This window comes from Bison bison, unplaced genomic scaffold, assembly GCF_000754665.1.
Source record: "Bison bison bison isolate TAMUID 2011002044 unplaced genomic scaffold, Bison_UMD1.0 scf7180017864287, whole genome shotgun sequence".
Classification (NCBI taxonomy): Eukaryota; Metazoa; Chordata; class Mammalia; order Artiodactyla; family Bovidae; genus Bison; species Bison bison.
In genome coordinates this window covers 6,312-30,206 of record NW_011494859.1, presented here as the reverse complement: position 1 = coordinate 30,206, position 23,895 = coordinate 6,312, and the positions used below count along the sequence as shown (strand labels likewise).

General features: G+C 39.6%; 1 protein-coding gene across 1 annotated transcript in view; it reads right to left on the bottom strand.

The window, feature by feature from the left end:
* Window positions 1-22,960, bottom strand: part of LOC104995810 — a 191,923-nt gene extending 168,963 nt beyond the window's left edge. Inside the window, 1 exon segment of the mRNA XM_010849826.1 lies at window positions 22,847-22,960. Coding sequence (XP_010848128.1) covers window positions 22,847-22,960 — 114 coding nt within the window.
* Window positions 22,961-23,895: the final 935 nt, after the last annotated feature.

Below are 23,895 nucleotides of genomic sequence, written 5' to 3'. Positions count from 1 at the left end.
TGTCCAGTTCTAACTGTTGCTTCCTGACCTGCATACAGGTTTCTCAAGAGGCAGGTCAGGTGGTCTGGTATTCCCATCTCTTTCAGAATTTTCCACAGACCTCCATAGAGAGCCAGAATTTGACTATTTCCTACCACATCCACCATGATCAAGACATCATAATTTTTTTTTTTTTGACGTGGAATACGCCAATCATCTCTTTGGCAGCTTTACTGCATTCACAGCATCAGTTGTTTGCCCCTCCTTGTATCCATGCTCTTCTCATGTGACTTTGAAGCTGCTCTCACCTAGAGGTGGAGAAGAGGTCTCTGCTCTTTGATTGTGAGTTCAACCATGGGATTTGTCTTGACAAGAGTGAGGCTAGCAGAGAGCTCTTGTCCGTTTTTGTCTCTATTGCTGCTCTTTGATTGCTTTAATTACCAGCCTGGGTTGCCTCACTGGAGAATAAAAAAGCAGGTGGCCCAGAGTCAAGTCACTGCACTTACCCACATTGAGTCCATTCTGTACCAACAAAGCTTCCTGGCCAACCTGAAGCTGACCGCAGACAAGCATGAGCTGCCCAGCTAACCTGTGGCTCGTGTTGACTTTCTATTTTAAGCCAGTGTGTTTGTGGTTTATGATGTGGTACTTTGTGTGTGTGTGTGGCAAAGCATAGCTTATGCAGAAATTGATGCCAGGAGTGAGTTGTTAAAGTCAGTGACATTTATTTTAGCTTTTATCTCTGGAAATGGGCAAAGGGCTGGAAAAATGTCAAGGAAAGAGCTACAGGAAACTGTGAAAATGGGAGGCATTCTATGTAATTATGAAAACGTTTGGAAAGAAATCTCCTGTGTTAACATGGAAGATAAAAAAATGTAACTAATAATCTTTCAGATGTGGACAAAGAGATCTCCAGGTCAAATAGAGAGGGTCACCTGACTTTTAGCAGCTGTATAAGATATATTACTTCAAGGAAGAGATGCACATTATACAAATTTTGAAATTTGGAAAAAGGGTTTAAAGAGATTACATATACTTAGTGCCTAGACTAGTGCTTGGCACTCAGTAGGTGCTTAATAAATATTTGTGGAAAGAATTATTTACCATTACACCAAGTGTTATGATTAAGAAATATAGAGCTCCATGAGAATCTATAATACAGAAACAATTATATCCTTAATCTACTTCCAGGGGCATTTGAATTAGGACTGAGTCTTACTTTATCGCCATTAAAATATAATGGGGCCCTTGAAGAGGAAAAGTTAAAATTTTACGTAACCTCCTATTCGTTCTGCCTGTGTAACTCAGCTTGCTCCTTGCCAAAGTATCACACAGGCCACACAGTCTTGGAAAGTGGAGACTCACAATACTAGGAGCTGGAGCTTATCTCACTCACCCTCGTCCTGCTCATTGCAACTGCCCAGCCCCTGCAAACCTGCCTAATCATGCCTGTCCATGTAAAGGTCAGACATCCCCCTCCCTGCCTTGAGCACCGTTCCCGTGTGCACGAAACCCCTTAGTTTAAACCAGCCTATTAACAGCTAGTGTTGCCCACCGAAGTGTGTCTATAAAAACTCTGTAACCCCTTTGTTCAGGGCTCGGAACTTGGGGTGTTAACTCCTCTGGGCCCGCCAGTGTGATAAACCTGAGTTCTCCAACTCTCCAAGTGTGGTGCTTGGTTTCTCGATGACTGGTTTCTGCAACACCCTGACATGAACGTTGAGTATATCTGCGGTTAAGGCACCCTTCCCAAAGTCAGTCACATGATGCTTCTTAGAAATCTCTGTACATATTTCCTGCTCATATAGTTTCTTTTCAGTCGTAATTCTCAACTGTATCACCATGTCTGATTTTGCAAATATAATTCCAGGCAGACATCAGAATCCAGAAATACTAAGATACCTCAAAATGATGCCTGACTAGCTCTTGGTATGTAAGAATGGTTTTCTTCCATCATCTGTGGTTCACAGAATTGATTTTCTACTGATTACCTACTGTCAATTTCTAATTGATTGTCTACTCTGACCCTTAGGTTTAATTGTAAGCAGTTCACCTAGATTTTGGCCTTTACCTCTTTGGCATCTTCAGTGCTTCTCATATTTTCCCTCCTCTGTTTGTTTCTCTTCTTCACCTTTCCAATTTACTAACAGAATTTGAATTCTGTTCTTGTCTCCAAAACGTTGCTTCCTTCCCAAGTGCTTGGTGCCATCTGCACCTTTGACGAGCCTGTCTTCTTCCAGCAGGAAAAACATCATTCAGCAACACTGGGCCCAGGACTGACCCCTGCCAGCATCGGCTACTATGTCCCTCAGGCTGGTCCTCATTCAAGAGGAGGCTCTCTGCATTGTCCCTAGGGCCAAAACATAACTGCAAAATAAGTATTTTCCCCAGTCCTTCAGATACACATTTATTTAGGGTAGAACAATTTTAACAAGCATGGTCTCTAGGGATATAGTTTGAAAACTGCTTATTATGTGGATTTTGCATTATGGCAGAAAGCTTTTGCAAGTGAACCAAAAGCTCGTGGAATCCCACCTACTGAGCAGGCTTCCTGGTCTGTAAAAGAAATCCTCAGCTTCAAAGCATTGCTTCAATTTATAAACAATTGCAGCTCCAATTGCCTGGATCAACTCTGAAGCTTGTCTCACAGTATCAGATTTCTAGTCAAATACAGGCTGAGCTCATCACCCTCTCAACCAATTTAGCAAATGTTCCTATGAGTCCTGAAGAGTCAGAAGTCAGTAGAGAGACCCTGAATTTAAGGTGTGAGAGTACATCATCTGTCTGACTATAATACACAGATAAAACTAGAATACCACAAAGCACATGACTCCCTTCAACGTAGCCACAGTGGGAGATTTGGATGCCTATCCCAAGGGCTGAACGTATTTTGAACCTTCTCTCTCTTTGTCTCTAATATTTTCTTTCTAAATTTTGAAGTAATACTTGTATATGGCAAAAAAAAAAAATTACAACATAATGAAAAGTAAAGCTCTCTTCCACCTCAGACCTTCAGTCCCCTCTCCAGAGACAAATAATGCTGAGTTTCCTGTATATTTTCCAGAAACTTCACATGCATTTGCAAGCACTTTGCTTTATTGTGGAGAAGACCATCCACAATTCTGCACATGGCTGTTATCCCTTAAGATGTTTGACATCTTGCTATCACCGGTATATGGGGATGGACTTCATAATAATGACGCTGTCAAGAGGTTCATTGTCTACAGGTAATACACTTTATTTAACTATCAGGCAGGTGCATTGTTTTAGTCTTTCTCAACTAGAAAAAAACTGCTATCATGGAAATTCTTATACTTTCATATTTGCATATATACTAAACTCTATTTCTGAGAAATTCCTATCAGAAATTCTCATGGCTTAAAAATGATACCCGGGGCTTCCCTGGTGGTCTAGTGGTTAAGACTCCGTGCTTCCACTTTAGGGGTACAGGCTCGATCCCTGGTTGGGGATCACACAACACAACAAAAAAAATTTTTTTTAAGTGATACAAGCATTTAACAAGTTGATAGAGGCTGTTAAGAGGTTATCAAAATTAGTACTCTTCCCAAAATTCATGAGGCTAGCAGGGTCATCATACTTTCAGCAACACTGTGTATTATTAGACTTTTTTGTATTTTTCAGTGTGACTGATGAAAGATGATATTCCAGCTTCAAAAATGATTAATCAGTTTGCATGTCTATCCTTATTTATAATAATCTTATTTCTAATCAATAGCTTCCTTATTGGTAGAATGTGGATCATAGTCATGCCAAGCTCAAAATGTTTCTGTGAGGTTTTATTTTATTTTAATTTTATTTTATTTTTAAACTTTACAATATTGTATTAGTTTTGCCAAATATCGAAATGAATCTGCCACAGGTATACCCGCGTTTTAATACATTAATACAGGTGAAGAACTTAGGGCAGTATCTGACACAAGATAAGCATTTTGAAATTTACTGCTATTTATCATTGTTATTACTTTATTATTGTTGTTGTTACCTTATTATATGCTTCTGCACAGTTTATGGTTCTATACACATGAATAATCTATTTGTGAATTTAGTTTATTTTTCTGTTGGGTTATTGGTATTTTTCACACTGATATTTAGTCATTCTTTATGATTAAGTAAATTAGTACTTTGCTATTTTGGTCTGATATTCTCCTGAGCTGGTCATATATATTCAACTATGTTTATAATATTTTCCTGTACAGATGTTTTTAAACTTTTAAATAGATAAACATAATCTTTATAGTTTTTGAGTTTCATGTCTCTGTAGTTTCTGAGTTTCAAAAAGCAATCCATTTCCATGACTATGACAAGATTTTCCCAAATTTCGACATTTTTGTTTCATTTCTCCATGGTGAATTTGGTTTTTAGAAATAAATAATACTCAGTTACAGGATATAAAGGAAAAGAAACCTCCACTAGCCATAGTAACATAAAGATAAAATACTTAAGAATAAACTCAACAACATACATGTAAAATTTGTTTGGGTGAAATTGCAGACACTCCTGAAAGGCACATAAGTAGACTTGGACACTCATTCTTGGACAGGACTTACTAAAGAGCAGAAAAATATGAACTGGCCTTAAGCACACATATACATTTAGGCTAAGCTCACTAAAATACTACCTTTTTTTTTCTTTCTAGACAAGTATTTCTAAAGTTCATATGAAAAAAGTAAACTTGCCAAAATACCTAGAGAAAAATATCTCCAAAAAATGTGTCAGTAAGTGTTAGGACATACAATAAGGTACCTATAGTGAAGATCGTGTGGTATTCACCCATGATTAGAAAAATAAATCAATGGAAGAGAGTACAAGGTCCAGAAAGGAAAACAGCTACATAATGATGTTTGCTATATGATTGATGTAGCATCGGATATCACTGGGGAAAATATTGGCTTTTGAGTAAATGGTGCTAGGACAACTGAATGGCCACTTGGACAACACATAAAGCTGGGCGTGCACCTCACATCAGTTATCAAACTCCAAAGGGATCATAGACCACAGAGTAAAAAAATAAAATCTAAAATGACTAATAGAAAACTTTGGTAAGTTAATAAACTCAGGATATTTGAAGTATGATTCAAAATCAGGAGGCAGAACCAAAAAGAATGTTTATTAAATAAAATTTTAGGGTAAAAAAAATACCACAAGCAAAGTCAAAAGAATATTTTTGCAACTTACACCAACTGATACATAAAGAAGTCTTAAAAAGTAAGACAAAAAGTACTAAATCTGATAGAAGAGCAGATAAAGGAGATGAGTAGTTTACAAAAGAGAAACATACATATCTGTTAAACATATAAAACTATATTTTAGTAACAATGAAAGAAAAATTATGACCAGTCATTGAGATACTGTCAGATGGGTGAAAGTGAAAGCAAAAGTCTAAAAACTTGACAATAAACTTTTACTTCATAAAACTATGAAGAAAAGGCAATCAAATGTGTCAGCTGGAATTCAAAATAGTACAAGTGCTAAAAGGGAAACTTTGGTATTACTTCATAAAATTGTATGTGCATTTACTTTTTGATCCCTAAATATCACTTCTTGCAATTGACCTGAGAGATAGATCTCCACAACACAACACAACCACTACCACAGCCATAGTAAAACATACAGAAAGTTACATCTTACTAAATTTTTTGTTGTAGCAAAGGAGTGGTAATAAAATGCCCCCCAAAATGACAGGTTGAACACAAGACTGTAGATCAATATGGCTGAATATAATAGTCTGTAGAAAGAATGCAAGATAGTTCCATGAGCAGATTAAACTGAATTCTAAGTTATTTGACCAAGTGAAAAACAGTAAGATTATTATTGTTTTTCTATAAGAAATTTTGAAAAATGAGTACATATTTATAGGAAGGACCAAGGAGAAACAAATGAATATATTTATTTTTGAAAATGTTTACTTTAGAATGTTACTGCTACTGCTAAGTCACTTCAGTCGTGTCCGACTCTGTGCGACCCCATAGACGGCAGCCCACCAGGCTCCTCCGTCCCTGGGATTTTCCAGGCAAGAGTACTGGAGTGGGGTGCCATTGCCTTCTCCAACTTTAGAATGTAATGGTACTCTAATGGCCAAAAGAGGAGGAACTAAAGAGCCTCTTGATGAAGGTGAAAGAGGAGTGAAAAGCTGGCTTAAAACTCAACATTGAAAAAACTAAGTTCATGGCATCCAGTCCCATCACTTCAATGCAAATAGGCAGGGAAAAAATGGAAGCAGTGACCGATTTTATTTTCATGGGCTCCAAAATCATTGTGGACAGTGACTGCAGCCATGAAATTAAAAGGTGCTTGCTCCTTGGAAGAAAAGCTATGACAAACCTAAACAGCATATTAAAAGGCAGAGACATTATTTTGCCGACAAAGGTCCATCCAATCAAAGCTATGGTTTTTCCAGTGGTCATGTATGGATGTGAGAGTTGGACCGTAAAGGAGGCTGAGTGTCAGAGAATTGATGCTTTCTAACTGTGGTTCTAAAGAATATTCTTGAGAGTCCTTTGGGCAACAAGGAGATGAAGCCAGTCAATCCTAAAGGAAATAAACCATGAAAATTCACTGGAAGGACTGATGCTGAAGCTGAAGCTCCAATACTTTGGCCACATGATGGGAAGAATTGACTCATTGGAAAAGACCCTGATGCTGGGAAAGTTTGAGGGTAGGAAGAGAAGGGGATGACAGAGGATGAGATGGCTGGATGGCATCACTGACTCAATGGACATGAGTTTGAACAAACTCCAGGAATAGTCAAGGACAGGGCATGCTTCAGTCCATGGGGTCACAAAGAATCAAACAAGACTTAACAACTGAACAACAGCAACTTTAGAATGTATGTGAGAATAGTGTGGAAGGGTTGAGTTAACATGTTATGTAGCTTTGACTTCTGAACCATGGAAAACTTTATACATTTAAAAATAAAGTTAAATAAGAAAGAATAAAGGCAAAACCTAAAATTGAACCAAAGAATAACTAGTGAACCTAAAGTTTACATCAAACTGATCACACATCCACTAAAAGAAAAGAATGAGTTCAAATGATTTTGAACCTTATACCATGAGTGTGTATCATTCATAGGGAATATTCTAAAAACAAATAAAAAGAATTGCACAAAAATCAATAAATTCATTCAGTAGGTTTATTATTAACAATCACGCTTTCAGTTCAGTTCGGTCACTCAGTCGTGTCCGACTCTTTGCGACCCCATGAATTGCAGTATGCCGGGCCTCCCTGTCCATCACTAACTCCCAGAGTTTACCCAAATTCACGTTCATCGAGTCGGTGATGCCATCCAGCCATCTCATCCTCTGTCGTCCTCTTCTCCTCCTGCCCCCAATCCCTCCCAGCATCAGGGTCTTTTCCAATGAGTCAACACTTCGCATGAGGTGGCTAAAGTATTGGAGTTTCAGCTTTAGCATCATTCCTTCCAAAGAACACCAGGGCTGATCTCCTTTAGAATGGACTGGTTGGATCTCCTTGCAGTCCAAGGGACTCTCAAGAGTCTTCTCCAACACCACAGTTCAAAAGCATCAATTCTTCGGCCCTCAGCTTTCTTTACAGTCCAACTTTCACATCCATACATGACCACTGGAAAAACCATAGCCTTGACTAGACAGACCTTTGTTGGCAAAGTAATGTCTCTGCTTTTGAATATGCTATCTAGGTTGGTCATAACTTTCCTTCCAAGGAGTAAGCGTCTTTTAATTTCAGGGCTGCAATCACCATCTGCACTGATTTTGGAGCCCACAAAAATAAAGTCTGACACTGTTTCCACTGTTTCCCCATCTATTTCCCATGAAGTGATGGGACCAGATGCCATGATCTTCATTTTCTGAATGTTGAGCTTTAAGCCAACTTTTTCACTCTCCACTTTCACTTTCATCAAGAGGCTTTTGAGTTCCTCTTCACTTTCTGCCATAAGGGTGGTGTCATCTGCATATCTGAGGTGATTGTTATTTTTCTCAGCGATCTTGATTCCAGCTTGTGCTTTTTCCAGCCCAGCGTTTCTCATGATGTACTCTGCATAGAAGTTAAATAAGCAGGCTGACAATATACAGCTTTAGGAATGCTAGTAGTAATACTTCTACTAATATCTTGGTAGTAGGGTATGTTACTGAGGAGGAGTGCTAAGTTGGTTCAGTCGTGTCCGACTCTTTGCGACCCTATGGACAATAGCCCACCAGGCTCCACTGTCCACTCCAGGCAAGAATACTAGAGTGGGTTACCAAGGCCTCTGCCAGGGGATCTTCCTGACCCAGGGGTCGAATCCGCATCTCTTATATCTCCTACATTGGCAGGCAGGTTCTTTACCGCTAGCACCACATGGTACTGTAGGGTGAAGCAAATATATCAAATACATTAATGTTATTACAAAATAAGATTTTCAGGGTAAAAATGATGTGGTAATGAAATGAAAGTAGTGAAAAATTCCTTTAATGGTAAATTTAATTGGAAATATACACACAAACATATACATATGGAATACATTTTCCCCACCCTGTGTACTAAAAAGATTTGGAATCAAAAGTGCCCAGGAGCAATGAACTAATGCCAACACCCAAGTTTTATTCTAATACCATTTCTCATGAATAGAAAACAATGCTCCTTTAAAAGTTGACTGGTATTAGATTGTTCCAGTCAGCTATGGCTGTACAATAAACCGTTTCAGGATTTAGTAGCTTCCAAAACAATGGTAACACTAGTGCTCATGAATCTGCAGTTTGGGCAAGACTCAGCACAGTTGACTTAATACCACTCCACTCAGTGTTGGCTGGAGTTGGAATCTCTTGACTTCATGTCTGACAGACAATGCTAGGAAGAGCCAAAAAAAAGCCAAGGACTGGAAAACCAGGAGGCAAGAACATCTAGGGTTCTTTGATTGTTTTTTTTTCCCATCACCATGTGACCTCTGCACCTCGGTAGCATCAGGGAAACTAGACTTACGTGTTGCTCAAAACTCCCAAGGAATATGTTTCCAAAGAAAGCAAGTCAGCAATAAGCTGCATCTCCTTCCATGATGGGGGTCTCAGAAACGTAACAGCGGATGCATTCTGTTCGTTAGAACTGAGTCATCAAGGGCTAGCTCATGTTAAAGAGGAAAGGAGCTAGAATCTACGTTTTCCCCCATAATTTTCATGTATCAAAATTTATTCAATCATTATCAGACTCTTGCACACATTTAACTTTTCAACAAATATTTTTCAGTGCATAATATATACCTGGGACTATGCAAAGCTTACCTTTTTAAGTTGTAATGAACAGTTTTCTGGATATGCTTTTTTCTTTGTTTCTTTGGAGTATCTTCCTTGGAGTGGGATGACTGGGCTGAAATTTGTGAGTTTTTTCTGGCCAGTGCTTTGCATTAACAATCCAAAATGATTGTACCCGTGTATCTTGTGACAGTACATGAGGACACTAAAGCCCACTGGCATTAAGTATTATCCATTTTTACTGTTTTTTTAAAGATATCATTTTCCACAAAACTCTATAATGATCAGGAGAAAGCAGAAGTTGTCCTAAAGTTGTCTATTTTCAGGTCATGCTTATATAACACCAGTGAGGTCTTAAACAGGGAGTATGTCAAATAATTTGTGAATATTTTGTAAAACCTGTGCTCAGATCTATAGGAACATGCAGTGAAAATTGGAACCTCTGCTTATGCTAAAAATCAAGGAAGTGCTCATAATATGAGTATGTCAATAACACACAAGAGCTTGCTTAAGCGTGCTCTTACTGGCTCTATTTGGGACAACTTAAGCATTATTGTGAATAGTAAGTGTAATTCATTGTAACATTTAAAGAAATGAAACCTCTAAGTCTATAGTGATATTAAAAAATGGAGGAAGGCTGACAAAAGCTCTTTGAGATGGATGCTGGCTAGCACACCCAGAAAGAAACAGTAGCATTTGAATATCATTATTTTGGGAACTCTGGGCTTCCCTGGAAGTTCAGCTGGTAAAGCATCTGCCTGCAATGCAGAAGACTCTGGTTCAATTCCTGGGTTGGGAAGATCCCCTGGAGAAGAGATAGGCTACCCACTCCAGTATTCATGGGCTTCCCTGATGGCTCAGATAGTAAAGAATCAGCCTGCAGCGCAGGAGACCTGGGTTTGATCCCTGGTTGGGAAGATCCCCTGGAGGAGGGCATGGCAACCCACTCCAGTATTCTTACCTGGAGAATCCCCATGGACAAAGGAGCCTCGTGGGCTATAGTCCATGGGGTTGCAAAGAGTCAACACAACTGAGCGACTAAGCACAGCACAGCATTTTGGAAACTTCAATGTAAGAACTGGTTCAGGCAAGGGACAAACTTATATACTAGAAACCATTAGGTAATAATTTGTTCAGAAACATTATGTTCATCTTATGCCAAGGAATGATTCCACAGATAACTAAATGATTGCAAAGAGTGGAATGTATTTGAACATGGAGCAATCTGATCATTGCTATTTTAGCCAAGTGATCAAATTTGGCATCAGCAATGTGAGACGCATTGACCTGTTACGACATTTCAAGCCTTGTGTTGTTACTCAATAAAAGGTGGCAGACACCTCAGGTGACATAGTCTTACTTCCAATGATTAACTCAAATTCAATCAGGTCTCGAGTTCTAATGTTAAGTTTACAGAAAAGAAAGGCAGTAGATAAACAAATTAAAATTAATCAAGAAGTACAAGTCAGAAAAATCCCCAAATGTGAAACACCTGTAACATAACTGGTCTGGATTCTTCAAAAAAGGTCAGTGTTATAATAATAATACACAGACGGAAGGGTTGTTGTTTAACCTATTAGGAATGATTAAACACTGTAAAAAAACATGTGGAATTCATTAACCTTTATACGATCTTGACTCAGTAATAGAAATCACAATATAGAGAGGGGGTGGGGAGAGAAAGAGGGAAGGGAGGGGAAAAACAGCCACGAAAGACAGCCTTGGAACAATTAGGGATCTTTGCATATAGACTGAATATTAAATGACAGATGCCTGAGATCCTGTTTGAAAAGCAATAGATTGGACAGAACTAGATTTATAGGGCCAATTAATGGTGTGATTTTCAAGCAGACTCAAGTCCATCCTCAAAGAAGAGTAATAAAATTTATGGGCAAAAGCTGCATCATTAAAGTAACTGCAGTAGCCACCAGGGTGACTGTTTCAGATATAAGTCTTTATAATTTTAAAATTCTCCACACAAGCAGACACACATACAATAGCTAGAGTAATTTAAAAAATATTCATGATGTTTATTAGTTACCCTATCTACTCACGAGATTAATAAAAAGGGGATGGAAATTGATTACCATCAGCACTTAGGGAAGGGTATGAGGCCCCGGTGACCTAAGATCATCTGTCTCTCCATTTGCTGCACTTACTCCTTTATAGAAACCCTGTCCCTGTGTTGGGGACAATTAATTAATTAATTGCGATTAATACAGAAAATAAATTCCAAAAGGCAAAAGATCAAGAGTTAAAACTTCAACCCAGGTGTTCATGTGACCATGCCGCGTCTCCACCCAATCGTGTGAGCTCAAGTGTAAAGCAAGATGAAACCCACTGATTGCTGCTTAATATTATTGACTGCAGAAACCATACCTCCTTAAGAGGAAGTCAAATTTTGCCTTTGAAATTAATCTATCTTTTAATATACATTTATCAATAGTTTCCTCCTCCCTCACTGTGTTGCTGTCTCTTAAATTGCCATGTTCTATTGACTTTTTAAAATTGAAAATGCAGGATTCATGTCTGAATTTAAAATTAACACTACAGAAAAAGATAGTGATAACCAATATTACAAGAAAAGATAGATTTTGTTTTCAGTGCAACAGGAAGATAGCCATATTATTCAGAGAGTGGAAAGATAAAAAGCTTCATTGGGCCATTAGTTAGGAGTAGATCTCTCTACCTGGATTTGTAGAACATACTTGCTCAAAAATCTCTGACAATGAACAGGAAGGAACACATTAGAAAATTAATTCAACAATAGTCCAACTTTCTGCCCTTACTAAATATTTTAATTTGGAGGGAAAAAAATGTCTAGTTTGGCATAGGAATATTTTGATCTTTGTCCAACATGGTTCATTTCCTCCCAGTACTATATCATACATATAGGCTACTTATAACTGCTCCAAGGGGCTTTTGAGGTTTTGAGAATGTCTCTACCCCCAGATCTGCTGGCATTCAGGCAGAATTTAATCATGTGTGTGTTAAGTCTCTCAGTCATGTCTGACTCTTTGTGGCCCTATGGACTATAGCCCACCAGGCTCTTCTGTCCATGGATTTCTCCAGGCAAGAATACTGGAGTGGGTTGCAATTTCCTCCTCCAGGGGATCTTCCCACAAGGAGAGTTTAATCATGATCACCATCTATTTTGCTGTTCTAGGAGATGTCCCAGCTGAGGTTAGCATTAGCTAACATGATTAGCTTTCATGTATGTAGTGTGTCTGGCTCTAAAGTGTTTTCCTATACATCATCTTATGTAACCCTTATGCTAAACCTACCATCTTTCTGTTATCTTTATAAGATGCTTTATAGAAAAGAAGAGAGACGCTGTTGAAACAATAGTCTCTACTTTTCCACTTCAGCAAATGTAAAACTTCTATCATCTAAGGGAAATTTCTTCCTGCAAAGTACATGGAACAATGGCTGGCACATAATACATTCCATAAGTTACTGCTTTCTGTTTCTTTTTTATTTTTGGATCATTAATTTAATTTTTAAAATTTATTAATTTTTAATTGAAGGATAATTGCTTTACAGAATTTTGCTGTTTTCTGTCAAACCTCAACGTGAATCAGCCATAGGTGTACCTATGTCCCCTCCCTTTTGAACCTCCCTCCCATCTCCCTCCCCATCCCACCTCTCTAGGTTGATAAGACAGAGCCCCTGCTTTCAGTTTTTTTTTTTTAATTGAAGCATAGTTGGCTTAAAGTATTATGTTATTTTTAGATGTATATTAGTTATCAAATTTATAGTTATTTGATATTTCATTGATTATACACCATACCAAGTTATAGAATTTTGGCTATATTCCCTGCTGTACATTACATCCTTGTGACTTATTTAATTTTATGCATAGTAGTTGTACTTCTTAATCCCCTACACCTTGGCCCTCCCGAACCCTCTCCCAATTGGTAACCACTAGTTTTTCTGTATCTATATGTCTCTTTGTTTTGTCATATTTGTTCATTTATTTTATTGTTTAGATTTCACATGTACGTGGAACTGTACCAAAGTTGTCTTTATCTGTCAGACCTAGTTCAATGTGCATAATACCCTCCTGATGTATGCACGTTTTCACATATAGCAAAATTCCATTCTTTTTTATGGCTAAGTGGTAGCCCATTATATATACACATATACCACATCTTCTTACTCATTTGTGTGTTGATGGACATTGAATTGCTTCCATTTCTCGGCTATGTAGATAGTGTTGCCATGAACATGGAGAAGCATGTTACTTGTTTTTGCTTATCTGGGAAACTCTTTATCATCCCTTCAATTCTGAATGGTTTCCTTGCTGGGTAGAGTACCCTAGGTTGTAGGGTTTTTCCTCCTTTCAGCAACTATAATATATTATGCCCCTCCCCTGTGGCCTGCAAAGTTTCTGCTGAAAAGTAAGCTGATAGCCTTAGGGAAGTTCACTTCAGTTCAGTTCAGTCACTCCTTCATGTCTGCCTCTTTGACCCCATGGACTGCAGCATGCAGTCCTGTCCATCACCAACGCCCAGAGCTTGCTCAGACTCATGTCCATTGAGTCGGTGGTGCCATCCAGCCATCTCATCCCCTGTTGTCCCTTTCCTCCTCCTGCCTTCAATCTTTCCCAGCATCAGGGTCTTTTCCAATGAGTCAGTCCTTCACAACACGTGGTCAAAGTATTGGAGCTTCAGCTTCAGCATCAGTCATTCCAATGAATATTCAGGACTGATTTCCTTTAGGTTTGACTTGTTTGATCTCCTTGCAGTCCAAGGGGCTCTCAAGAGTCTTCTCAAACACCACAGTTCAAAAGCATCAATTCCTTGGTGCTCAGCTTTCTTTATAGTTCAACTCTCACATCCATACATGACTACTGGTAAAATAATAGCTTCGATTAGACAGTACTTTGTCGGCAAAGTAATGTCTCTGCTTTTTAATATGCTGCCTAGGTTGGTCATAGTTTTTCTTCCAAGGAGCAAGTGTCTTTTAATTTCATGGCTGAAGTCACTATCTGCAGTGATTTTGGAACCTAAGAAAATAAAGTCTGTCACTGTGTCCATTGTTTCCCCAACTATTTGCCAAGAAGCGATGGGACTGGATGCCATGATCTTAGTTTTTTGAATGTTGAGTTTTAAGCCAGCTTTTTCACTCTCCACTTTCACTTTCATCAAGAGGCTCTCTTTAGTTCTTCATTTTCTGCCATAAGGGTGGTGTCATCTGTGTATATGAGGTTATTTATATTTCTCCCGGCAATCTTGATTCCAGCTTGTGATTCATACAGCCCAGCATTTTTCATGATGTACTCTGCATATATGTTAAATAAACAGAGTGACAATAAACAGCCTTGACGTACTCCTTTCCCAATTTGGAACCAGTCTGTTGTTCCATGTCCGGTTCTAACTGTTGCTTCTTGACCTGTGTACAGATTTCTCAGGAGGCAGGTAAGGTGGTCTGATATTCCTGTCTCTTTAAGAATTTTGCACAGTTTGTTGTGATCCACCCATTCAAAGGCTTTGGTGTAATCAATAAAGCAGAAGTAGATATTTTTCTGGAACTCTCTTGCTTTTTCTATTATCCAACAGATGTTGGCAGTTGATCTCTGGTTTCCCTGCCTTTTCTCAATCCAGGTTGAACATCTGGAAGTTCTCAGTTCACATACTGTTGAAGCCTGGCTTGGAGAATTTTGAGCATTACTTTACTAGCGTGTGAGATGAGTGCACGTGTGCTTTAGTTTGAGCATTCTTTGTCATTGCCTTTCTTTGGGATTGGATTGAAAACTGACCTTTTCCAGTCCTGTGGCCACTGCTGAATTTTCCAAATTCACTGGCATATTGAGTGCAGCACTTTCACAGCATCATCTTTTAGGATTTGAAATAGCTCAACTGGAATTCCATCACCTCCACTAGCTTTGTTCGTAGTGATGCTTCCTAAGGCCCAGTTGACTTCACATTCCAGTATGTCTGACTCTAGGTGAGTGATCACACCATAGTGGTTATCTGTGTCATGGAGATCTTTTTTGTACAGTTCTTCTGTGTATTCTTGTCACCTTTTCTTAATATCTTATGCTTCTGTTATGTCCATACCATTTATGTTTTATTGTACCCATCATCTTGCATGAAATGTTCCCTTGGTATTTTCTTGAAGAGATCTCTAGTCTTTCCCATTTTATTGTTTTCCTCTTTTTATTTGCATTGATCGCTGAGGAAGGCTTTTTATGTTTCCTTGCTATTCTTTGGAACTCTGCATTCAAATGGGTATTCCTTTTCTCCTTTGCCTTTCACTTCTTTTCTCAGCTATTTGTAAGGCCTCTTCAGACAACCATTTTGCCTTTTTGCATTTCTCATTTTTGTGGATGGTCTTCATCACCGCCTCCACCGTATAATATCATGAATCTCTGTCCTTAGTTCTTCAGGCACTCTGTCTATCAGATTTATTCCCTTGAATCTATTTGTCATTTCCTGTGTATTGATTTAGTTCATGACTGAATGGCCTAGTGGTTTTCCCTACTGTCTTCAATTTAAGTCTCAATTTTGCAATAAAGATTTCATGATCTGAGCCACAGTCAGCTCCTGGTCTTGTTCTTGCTGACTGTATAGAGCTTCTCCATCTTTGGCTGCAAAGCATACAATCAATCTGATTTTGGTATTGACCATTGGTTCATGTCCACGTGTAGAGTCATCTCTTGTGTTTTTGGAATAGGGTGCTTCCTATGACCAGTACATTCTCTTGGCAAAACTCTATTAGCCTTTGCCCTACTTCATTTTGTACTCCAAGGCTAAACTTGCCTGTTCCTCCAGGTATATCTTGACTTCCAACATTTGCATTCCAGTCCCCTATGATGAAAAGGACATCTTTTTTGTGTGTTAGTTCTAGAATGTCTTATAGGTCATCATAGAACCATTCAACTGCAGCTTCTTTGGCATTAGTTGTTAGGGCATAGGCTTGGATTACTGTGATATTGAATGGTATGCTTTGGAAATGAAGAGAGATCATTCTGTAAACGGCATTTCAGACTCTTTTGTTGATTATGAGGGCTATTCCATTTCTTTTAAGGGATTCTTGTCCACAGTAGTAGATATAATGGTCATCTGAATTAAATTCACCCATTCCAGTCCATTTTAAGTTCATCAATTCCTAAAATGTCAATTTTTACTCTTGCCATCTGTTTGACCACTTCCAATTTACCTTGATTCATGGACCTAACATCCCAGGTTCTTATGAAATATTGTTCTTTACAGCATCGGACTTCCATCACCAGTCACATCCACAACTGGATGCTGTTTTCACTTTGGCTCCGTCTCTTCATTCTTTCTGGAGTTATTTCTCCACTCTTCTCCAATAGCATATTGGGCACCTACCAACCTGGGAGCTCATCTTTCAGTGTCGTATCATTTTGCCTTTCATACTGTTCATGGAGTTCTCAAGGCAAGAATACTGAAGTGGTTTGCCATCCCCTTCTCCAGTGGACCACATTTTGTCAGAACTCTCCATCATGACTCGTCCGTTTTGGGTAGCCCTACATGGCATGGCTCATAGTTTTATTGAGTTAAACAAGGCTGTGGTCCATGTGATCATTTTGGTTAGTTTTCTGAGATTGTGGTCTTCATTCTGTCTACCTTCTGACAGATAAGGATAAGGGGCTCATGGAAGCTGTAAGTGTTCTCCACTTATCCCAGGGGCTGGGAGCCCTGGTTAAGCTGTTCCCAGAGTGATCTGACCCAGCCAGCCTTACAAGGCACCTTTCTTTGCAACACAAAATCAAGATTTATACATCAACTGCTTATTGAGAGATGCTTATGTGATAGTAGAGAAATCTCAGGAAGTTCCTTTGTCCATACATACTGACCTATCCAGTCTTCTAAGAGTCTTACATCTTCAACACAGTTATAAAACTTCAAAGCAGGCTTCCAGTGAGGGACTTCCCATATGCTAATTTAACAAATCAGGAATCTAAGAATCTAAAAAATGGATTTGCTCAGGGTCACTGGGCAATATAAAAATAGGATCAAAATGTATCTTAGTTCCTTTTCTCCTGGTCCAAAGCAATTTCTTCTTTGTTTATTCGAAAGCAAACAATTATACTACCTAGGAAGGAGGTGTCAAATACACACACACATACACGCACACTAACAGCCAAAACAGAGGAAACAGGAACAAAAGCGTAAAGGAAAGGGCCTATATAAGGTCAGTTTTTTTGGTGGGGGTGCATAGAACAGGGGGAGATGTTCAGAAGACAGACCCTGCCCCATCCCTACCAACCTCCCTTAGCAACCTGGAAGTCTAGAATTTCCAGGGAGCAATATTCCAAAGGGCTCTGGATATCAAGAGCAGTGATGATAAAGAAGAGTCAAGCTGAGAGGGAGAGGGCTATCCAGAAAGACAGAGGGAGAGGGTGACAAATGGAACCTCTTCTCAAGGAAGAGAAGAAGCCAACTCCCAGCCCTGCCTCTAGCTACGAAGCTCCCCAGGGCCTCAAACTCAATTTCTCCCCCAGCTTCTTCCTAAAACTAAAGTAAACACACTGGAGCACTGTTTACCAGAAGCGGCCAACGATGCCCCAAGGAGCAGTATCCCTGAACTTGTAATGCTGTCAGCAGAGAAAATGCTGATGCGATATTTGACACCCAGAGTTCAAGGGAGAGAGCAACTGGGCCGGAAAAAAAAAATGAGCAGGTGTAACGGTATTTTATGTGGGTCCCCAGCAAGAAGAGCACATTCTGTCATCACCCTGAGATCAGTAATTAGAACTGCCGTCTAAGAAGCACAGACTCCAGATCTCCCTAAAGTGGTAAAATAGCCCAAGGTGACCATGCACTCTGATCCTGGTCTCCAACTATTCAGACTGAGTTGACAAGCTTTTAAGGAAAGCCTACTGCTATTCCTAATAATAGCAGCCATATGTACTTTACTCTGTATCAGGCACTGTTCTTAAGCTTTGAGTTTCATTTAACAAATTCTCACCACAAGCTCATGAGATAGGTGCTGTTTTAATTTTCATTACACAAATAAAAAATTGAAGCTCAGAGAATATATATAATTTGCTCAGAGTTTAGTGACTGGTCAGTAGTAGGACTGAGATTCCACTTCAAAAGTTTGCATTCTTAACCTGTACCTTCTAGGCAGGAGACCAAGCTGCAGGGCATTGGTGGGAACTACAAAGCATGTAATATGAACAAGAGGCAAAGCCCCAAACCTGGGCAAAGGGTAAGGGAGGAGTTCCTGTGCAGAGATGCCCACTTGGTCACCTGAATCAGGAAGAGGAATTAGGCTGGCAACAGGGGAACCTGGAGCAGAAGCAGCCAGTACCATGACCTGCGGGGTGAAACGTCTGGAGCATTTTCAGATAAATGAATCCATTTCCACATAACTGGAATGCAGAATTTGAATGGAAAAAGGGAACATGTGAGGCTTAACAAGTAAACAGTGGCCAATCCTCAAGGGGCCTTAAGGTGCCCTCACAAGTGGGGTGTGGGTGGGGGCCTGGATAGGTGTTCCCTTTCTAATCCTCCATTTAGAACACGTGGATAATTTTAGATAATTTTACTTTCTTTCATATATAACATATGGAGATAGTATTGTTGACAAATTTGTTCAGCATTGGTAAGCAATTTATCAGCGTATTGGTATTCTAGGCTTTTGTCTCATTCTAGTGCAGCCTTTAGAAAAAGCTTGAAGGAGAAAAAAAATGTTTTCTTTGGCTACCCTCTGTTTCTCTTAATGATCATTTCTGCACTGCCAGGATTACTTCTCTTTCAGATCTTGTTTCAATCATAACAGCTCCGGAAGTAATTCTAATAGTTGCAATGGATTGAATCTCAAATATGTGGCCCAGAGAATCAATGCCAGCTTGACGTGGTTAAGAGCACAGAGTACGGGAACAAACCAGGTCTGTCTTCACACCTTGGCTTTATCACTTCCCAGCGGGATGCATGCATGCTAAGCCATTTCAGTCTTAGCTGACTCTTTGCCACGCTATGGGCTGTAGACCATCAGGCTCTGTCCATGGGGATTCTCCAGGCAAGAATAATAGAGTGGGTTGCCATGCCTTCTTCCAAGCAATCTTCCCTACCCAGAGGTCAAACCTGAGTCTCCTGCATCTCCTGCATTGCGTGTGGATTCTTTACTGCTGAGCCACCAGGGAAGCCCCACCAGCTGAATAAACTTAGGCAAATACCTTAGCTGCTCTGTGCCTTATTTTTATCGTCTATAAAAGGAAGTGGTAATAACAGCTACTTCTTAGCCTTATGAAAGTGAAAGTGAAAGTTTCTCAGTTGTGTCCAACTCTTTGCGACTCCATAGACTATATAGTCCATGGAATTCTCCAGGCCAGAATACCGGAGTGGGTAGACTTTCCTTTCTCCAGGGGATCTTCCAAGCCCAGGAATTGAACACAGGTCTCCTGCATTGCAGGTGGATTCTTTACCAGCTGAGCCACAAGGGAAGCCCAAGAATACTGGAGTGGGTAGCCTATCCCTTCTCCAGGGGATCTTCCCGACCCAGGAATCAAACTGGGGTCTCCTACGTTGCAGGCAGATTCTTTACCAACTGAGCTATCAGGGAAGCCCTCTTAACTTTAAACACATGATTAAGTGGTTGTTTATATGTCATATCCTTGGGACAGAGTCTGCTGTTTGACAAGTAAGTATGTACTAAACATTAGCTATTACTGATATTTGTCCTACAGAGATGGAGAGTGAAGTATGAGCAAAGAGCTATGGGAATATAGAGAAAGGAGCGATTTACTGGAGTAGAGAAATTTTCAGGAAAGAAACCACAGAAGATTTGGCATTTTCTCCATCTTTTTTTTTTTTTTTTGGGAAAAGAAAGTGATAATTCATTGGTGTTTTTTCCCCTTCTGTATCAGAACAAGTAGCCTTTGTCTGTGGAAGAGCCATTTATTGCAGCCTTTGTGAAAGACAATTCTAACCTGTAGATCCCCAGGTCAAACTGTCTCAGGTGCAAAGATTCAGGGCATCATTTATTTGTATCATGTCTTATTAATAAAATTTTGATGCATTCTCCTGTTTTAAGAAAATCTCATTACTAAAAAAAATCTAATCTTGAACAATAAGTCACTAACCACTTTGTAGCAGAATTATTTACTTTATAAAATGGTCTGTAGCAAATGTATCTTATTTTTAAATAAGACACTCCTTGAATGTTAATTTCCAGCATTTTGATTTGCACTTTCCATTGAACTGAGGAGACGTTAGCTGTGGAATCTGAATTGCTCAGCTGCGTAGCACCAAGCAACTAACACTATTTAAAGTTTTTACAACAGCTGTGAGTTGGAAGTATTATTATCCATGTCTTAGAGTTAAAGAAACCAAGACTCCGAGAAGTTTCCTTAGTTGACTTAGTTTACAAAACCAGGACATCAAGGAGCCTGAATTAAAAACTAGATACCAGTGGCCGTGGTCTTCTCTACATGAAACAGCTTCTAAAAACATAGGTGTAAAACATTCTCCAGAAGGAAACATCGTTTACCTGTTATTATAATCTCTCCACTGAGAAATCAGAAGAGGCTTTCAGGTTCTAATTTTTTTATTTTTTTTTTTGTGGAGCTGCCTGGCTGCTTTCGGTCCTGTCTTTAACTTTGGTGGCAACACAATCATCAGCTTGGCCTCCCACTCCTACCTAACTCAGGTTTCCACCTTATTTAACAACAGGCCAGCTTGATAATGGAATTCTCTACTTCCCAAAACAAAAGATGGTGAGTGGAAATTTTACTCAATAACCCAATCCTTTTAACTTTAATTAAGCTTATTTCAAGCCCCTGTCTAAATTTGGAACTGACAACTTAATTGGTTGTCCAAGTAGAGGAGGAGAGAGACTGTTCTGTCTGGCTGGATCACGACAAGAATCCTTTTAACAGTGGCAGCAAAGACAAAGCTCCAAAGTATAAACTTCTTCTGATGTAGTACAATTTTCCCATGATGCTCTCAGTTTGGAGGGATCACTTCTGGAGACATATTTCAGCCATTCACTGGTAAACCCCAATCGTTGTTTTCCCTTTGTGGTTGAACTTGCTGAACCTTCCGAATCCATTCAAAAAATCAGTATCTCAACTGCTACCCAAAAGGGGATAAATTCCTTAAATTTTGTCTAGTTATGTGTCTTCTTCCAGATCATTCTCTTTTCAATCAGTCCAACTAAGATGCAGTTACTTCCACACTGCCTAACAGATTACCTAGAGTTGAATCAGTTCAGTTGCTCAGTCATGTCCGACACTTTGTGACTCCATGGACTGCAGCACACCAGGCCTCCCTGTCCATCACCAACTCTCAGAGCTTGCTCAAACTCATGTCCATTGAGTCAATGATGCCATCCAACCATCTCATCCTCTGTTGTCCCCTTCTCCTCCCACCTTCAATCTTCCCCAGCATCAGGGTCTTTTCCAATGAGTCAGTTCTTCGCATCAGGTGGCTGAAGTATTGGAGTTTCGGTTTCAGCATCAGTCCTTCCAATGAATATTCAGGACTGATTTCCTTGAGGATTGACTGGTTTGATCTCCTTGCAGTCCAAGGGACTCTCAAGAGTCTTCTCCAACACCACAGTTCAAAAGCATCAATTCTTGGGCACTCAGCTTTCTTTATAGTCCAACTCTCACATCCATACATGACTACTGGAAAAACCATAGCTTTGTCTAGATGAACCTTTGTCAGTAACGTAATGTCTCTGCTTTTTAATATGCTGTTTAGTTTGGTCATAACTTTCCTTCCAAGGAGAAAACGTTATTTAATTTCATGGCTGCAGTCACCATCTGCAGTGATTTTGGATCCTCAAAAAATAAAGTGTCTCAGTGTTTCCACTGTTTCCCCATCTATTTCCCATGAAGTGATGGGACCGGATGCCATGATCTTCATTTTCTGAATGTTGAGCTTTAAGCCAACTTTTTCACTCTCCACTTTCACTTTCATCAAGAGGCTTTTGAGTTCCTCTTCACTTTCTGCCACAGGGTGGTGTCATCTACATATCTGAGGTGATTGCTATTTCTCCCGGCAATCTTGATTCCAGATTGTGCTTCTTCCAGCCCAGCATTTCTCATGATGTACTCTGCATAGAAGTTAAATAAGCAGGGTGACAATATACAGCCTTGATGTACTCCTTTCCCTATTTGGAACCAGTCTGTTGTTTCATGTCTGGTTCTAACTTGCTTCCTGACCTGCATACAGATTTCTCAGGAGGCAGGTAAGGTGGTCTGGTGTTCCCATCTGTTTAAGAACTTTCCACAGTTTATTGTGATCCACACAGTCAAAGGCTTTGGTGTAGTCAATGAAGCAGAAGTAGATGTTTTTCTGGAACTCTTTTGCTTTTTCAGTGATACTGTCAAGCACAACTGAGCTATTAGATTTCATGTTTCCTTAAGGCAATAGACTACTGAAAAGCTGTGTGTGTGTGTTTATGTGTTTGCATGTGTACATATATTTATTTGACTGCAGCTCAGTGGGTCAAGAGGTCTACTTAGACCTCAACAACGCAGGTCTCTAAGAAAGGATGAGGAAAAAAATGGAAAATAAGCCTCAGAATCAGTACAGAGCTCTCAGTCTTGGTAGTGTATAAAATGACTAAGAAATTGTTTGCATCTCCAAATTTGTATTCCTTTTTTTTTTTAAAATAGGTTATTTATTTAGACATGTTTGGCTGTGCTGGGTCTTCATTGCCGTGTAGGCTTTTCTGTAGTTACGGCGAGCAGGAGCTGCTCTGTAGCTGCGGTGCACAGGCTTCTCATCGTGGCGGTTTCTCTTGGCTCGGAACATGGGCTCCAGGGCACGCATGCTTTGGTGGCTGCAGCTCGCCGGGTCTAGAGCACAGGCTCAATAGTTGTGGTGCATGAGCTTAGTTGCTCTGCAGCGTGTGGGATCTTCCCATGCTGGAGCTTGAACCTGTGTCCCCTGCATTGACAGGTGGATTCTTTACCACTGAGCCTTCAGGGAAGCCCCAATTAGTCTTCCTAATAAGCTTCTATGGAAAAAACACTGGCAAAAATAAACAAAAATGTCAAACAGAAGGAGCCTCTGAGATTACCTAACCCACCTACCTTCCTTTATTAATGATTTTACTGAAATTCAGATAGAGGAATTCCCCAAGGTCATAGAGGTAGTCAGGAAACCTGTAGTCTCTGATATTTACTCCATGGCTCTATCCCACAGGATTTATGTCACTTGTTCATTTTCTGTGGTCTAATGCATCCTGATTTACTATGGTATTCTTCACTTCTTGTAAGTCACAGGAGTTAGAAATGACACTCAATCATAGAACCCATGAGAGGCATGAATACATCAACACAATAGAAAAATAAGGTTGTACAGAGTGAGAGGTGATATTCTGAAAATTAGAATGCTTCCTTTTCTTTTAAACTTTCCATGTTTCCTTAAGGCAATAGACTACTTAGATTGGGTGTTCAGGAGCTTTGAAAATATAATTCTATGAGCAAATTTTTGTTGCATGAATAACTTGGTACCTGGAGATGAGAAAGCTCAGTATGGTGGAGCCAAGATCAGCTCCCTCATCCAGGGACCTGAACGTTCCTGTGCTCACTGGTAGCACTAGGATATTTCCCTTTTGCTTTCTGCTGCACTCTGGCTTGCCATCCATTTATCATGTCTCACGCATGATAAATCTGGAAATTTTAAGTGACTTCCAATTTCTACGTTTTTGTCCTCGTTTACATCCATGTTTCCTGCAGGGAAGGGCTAACAGTATCATAGAT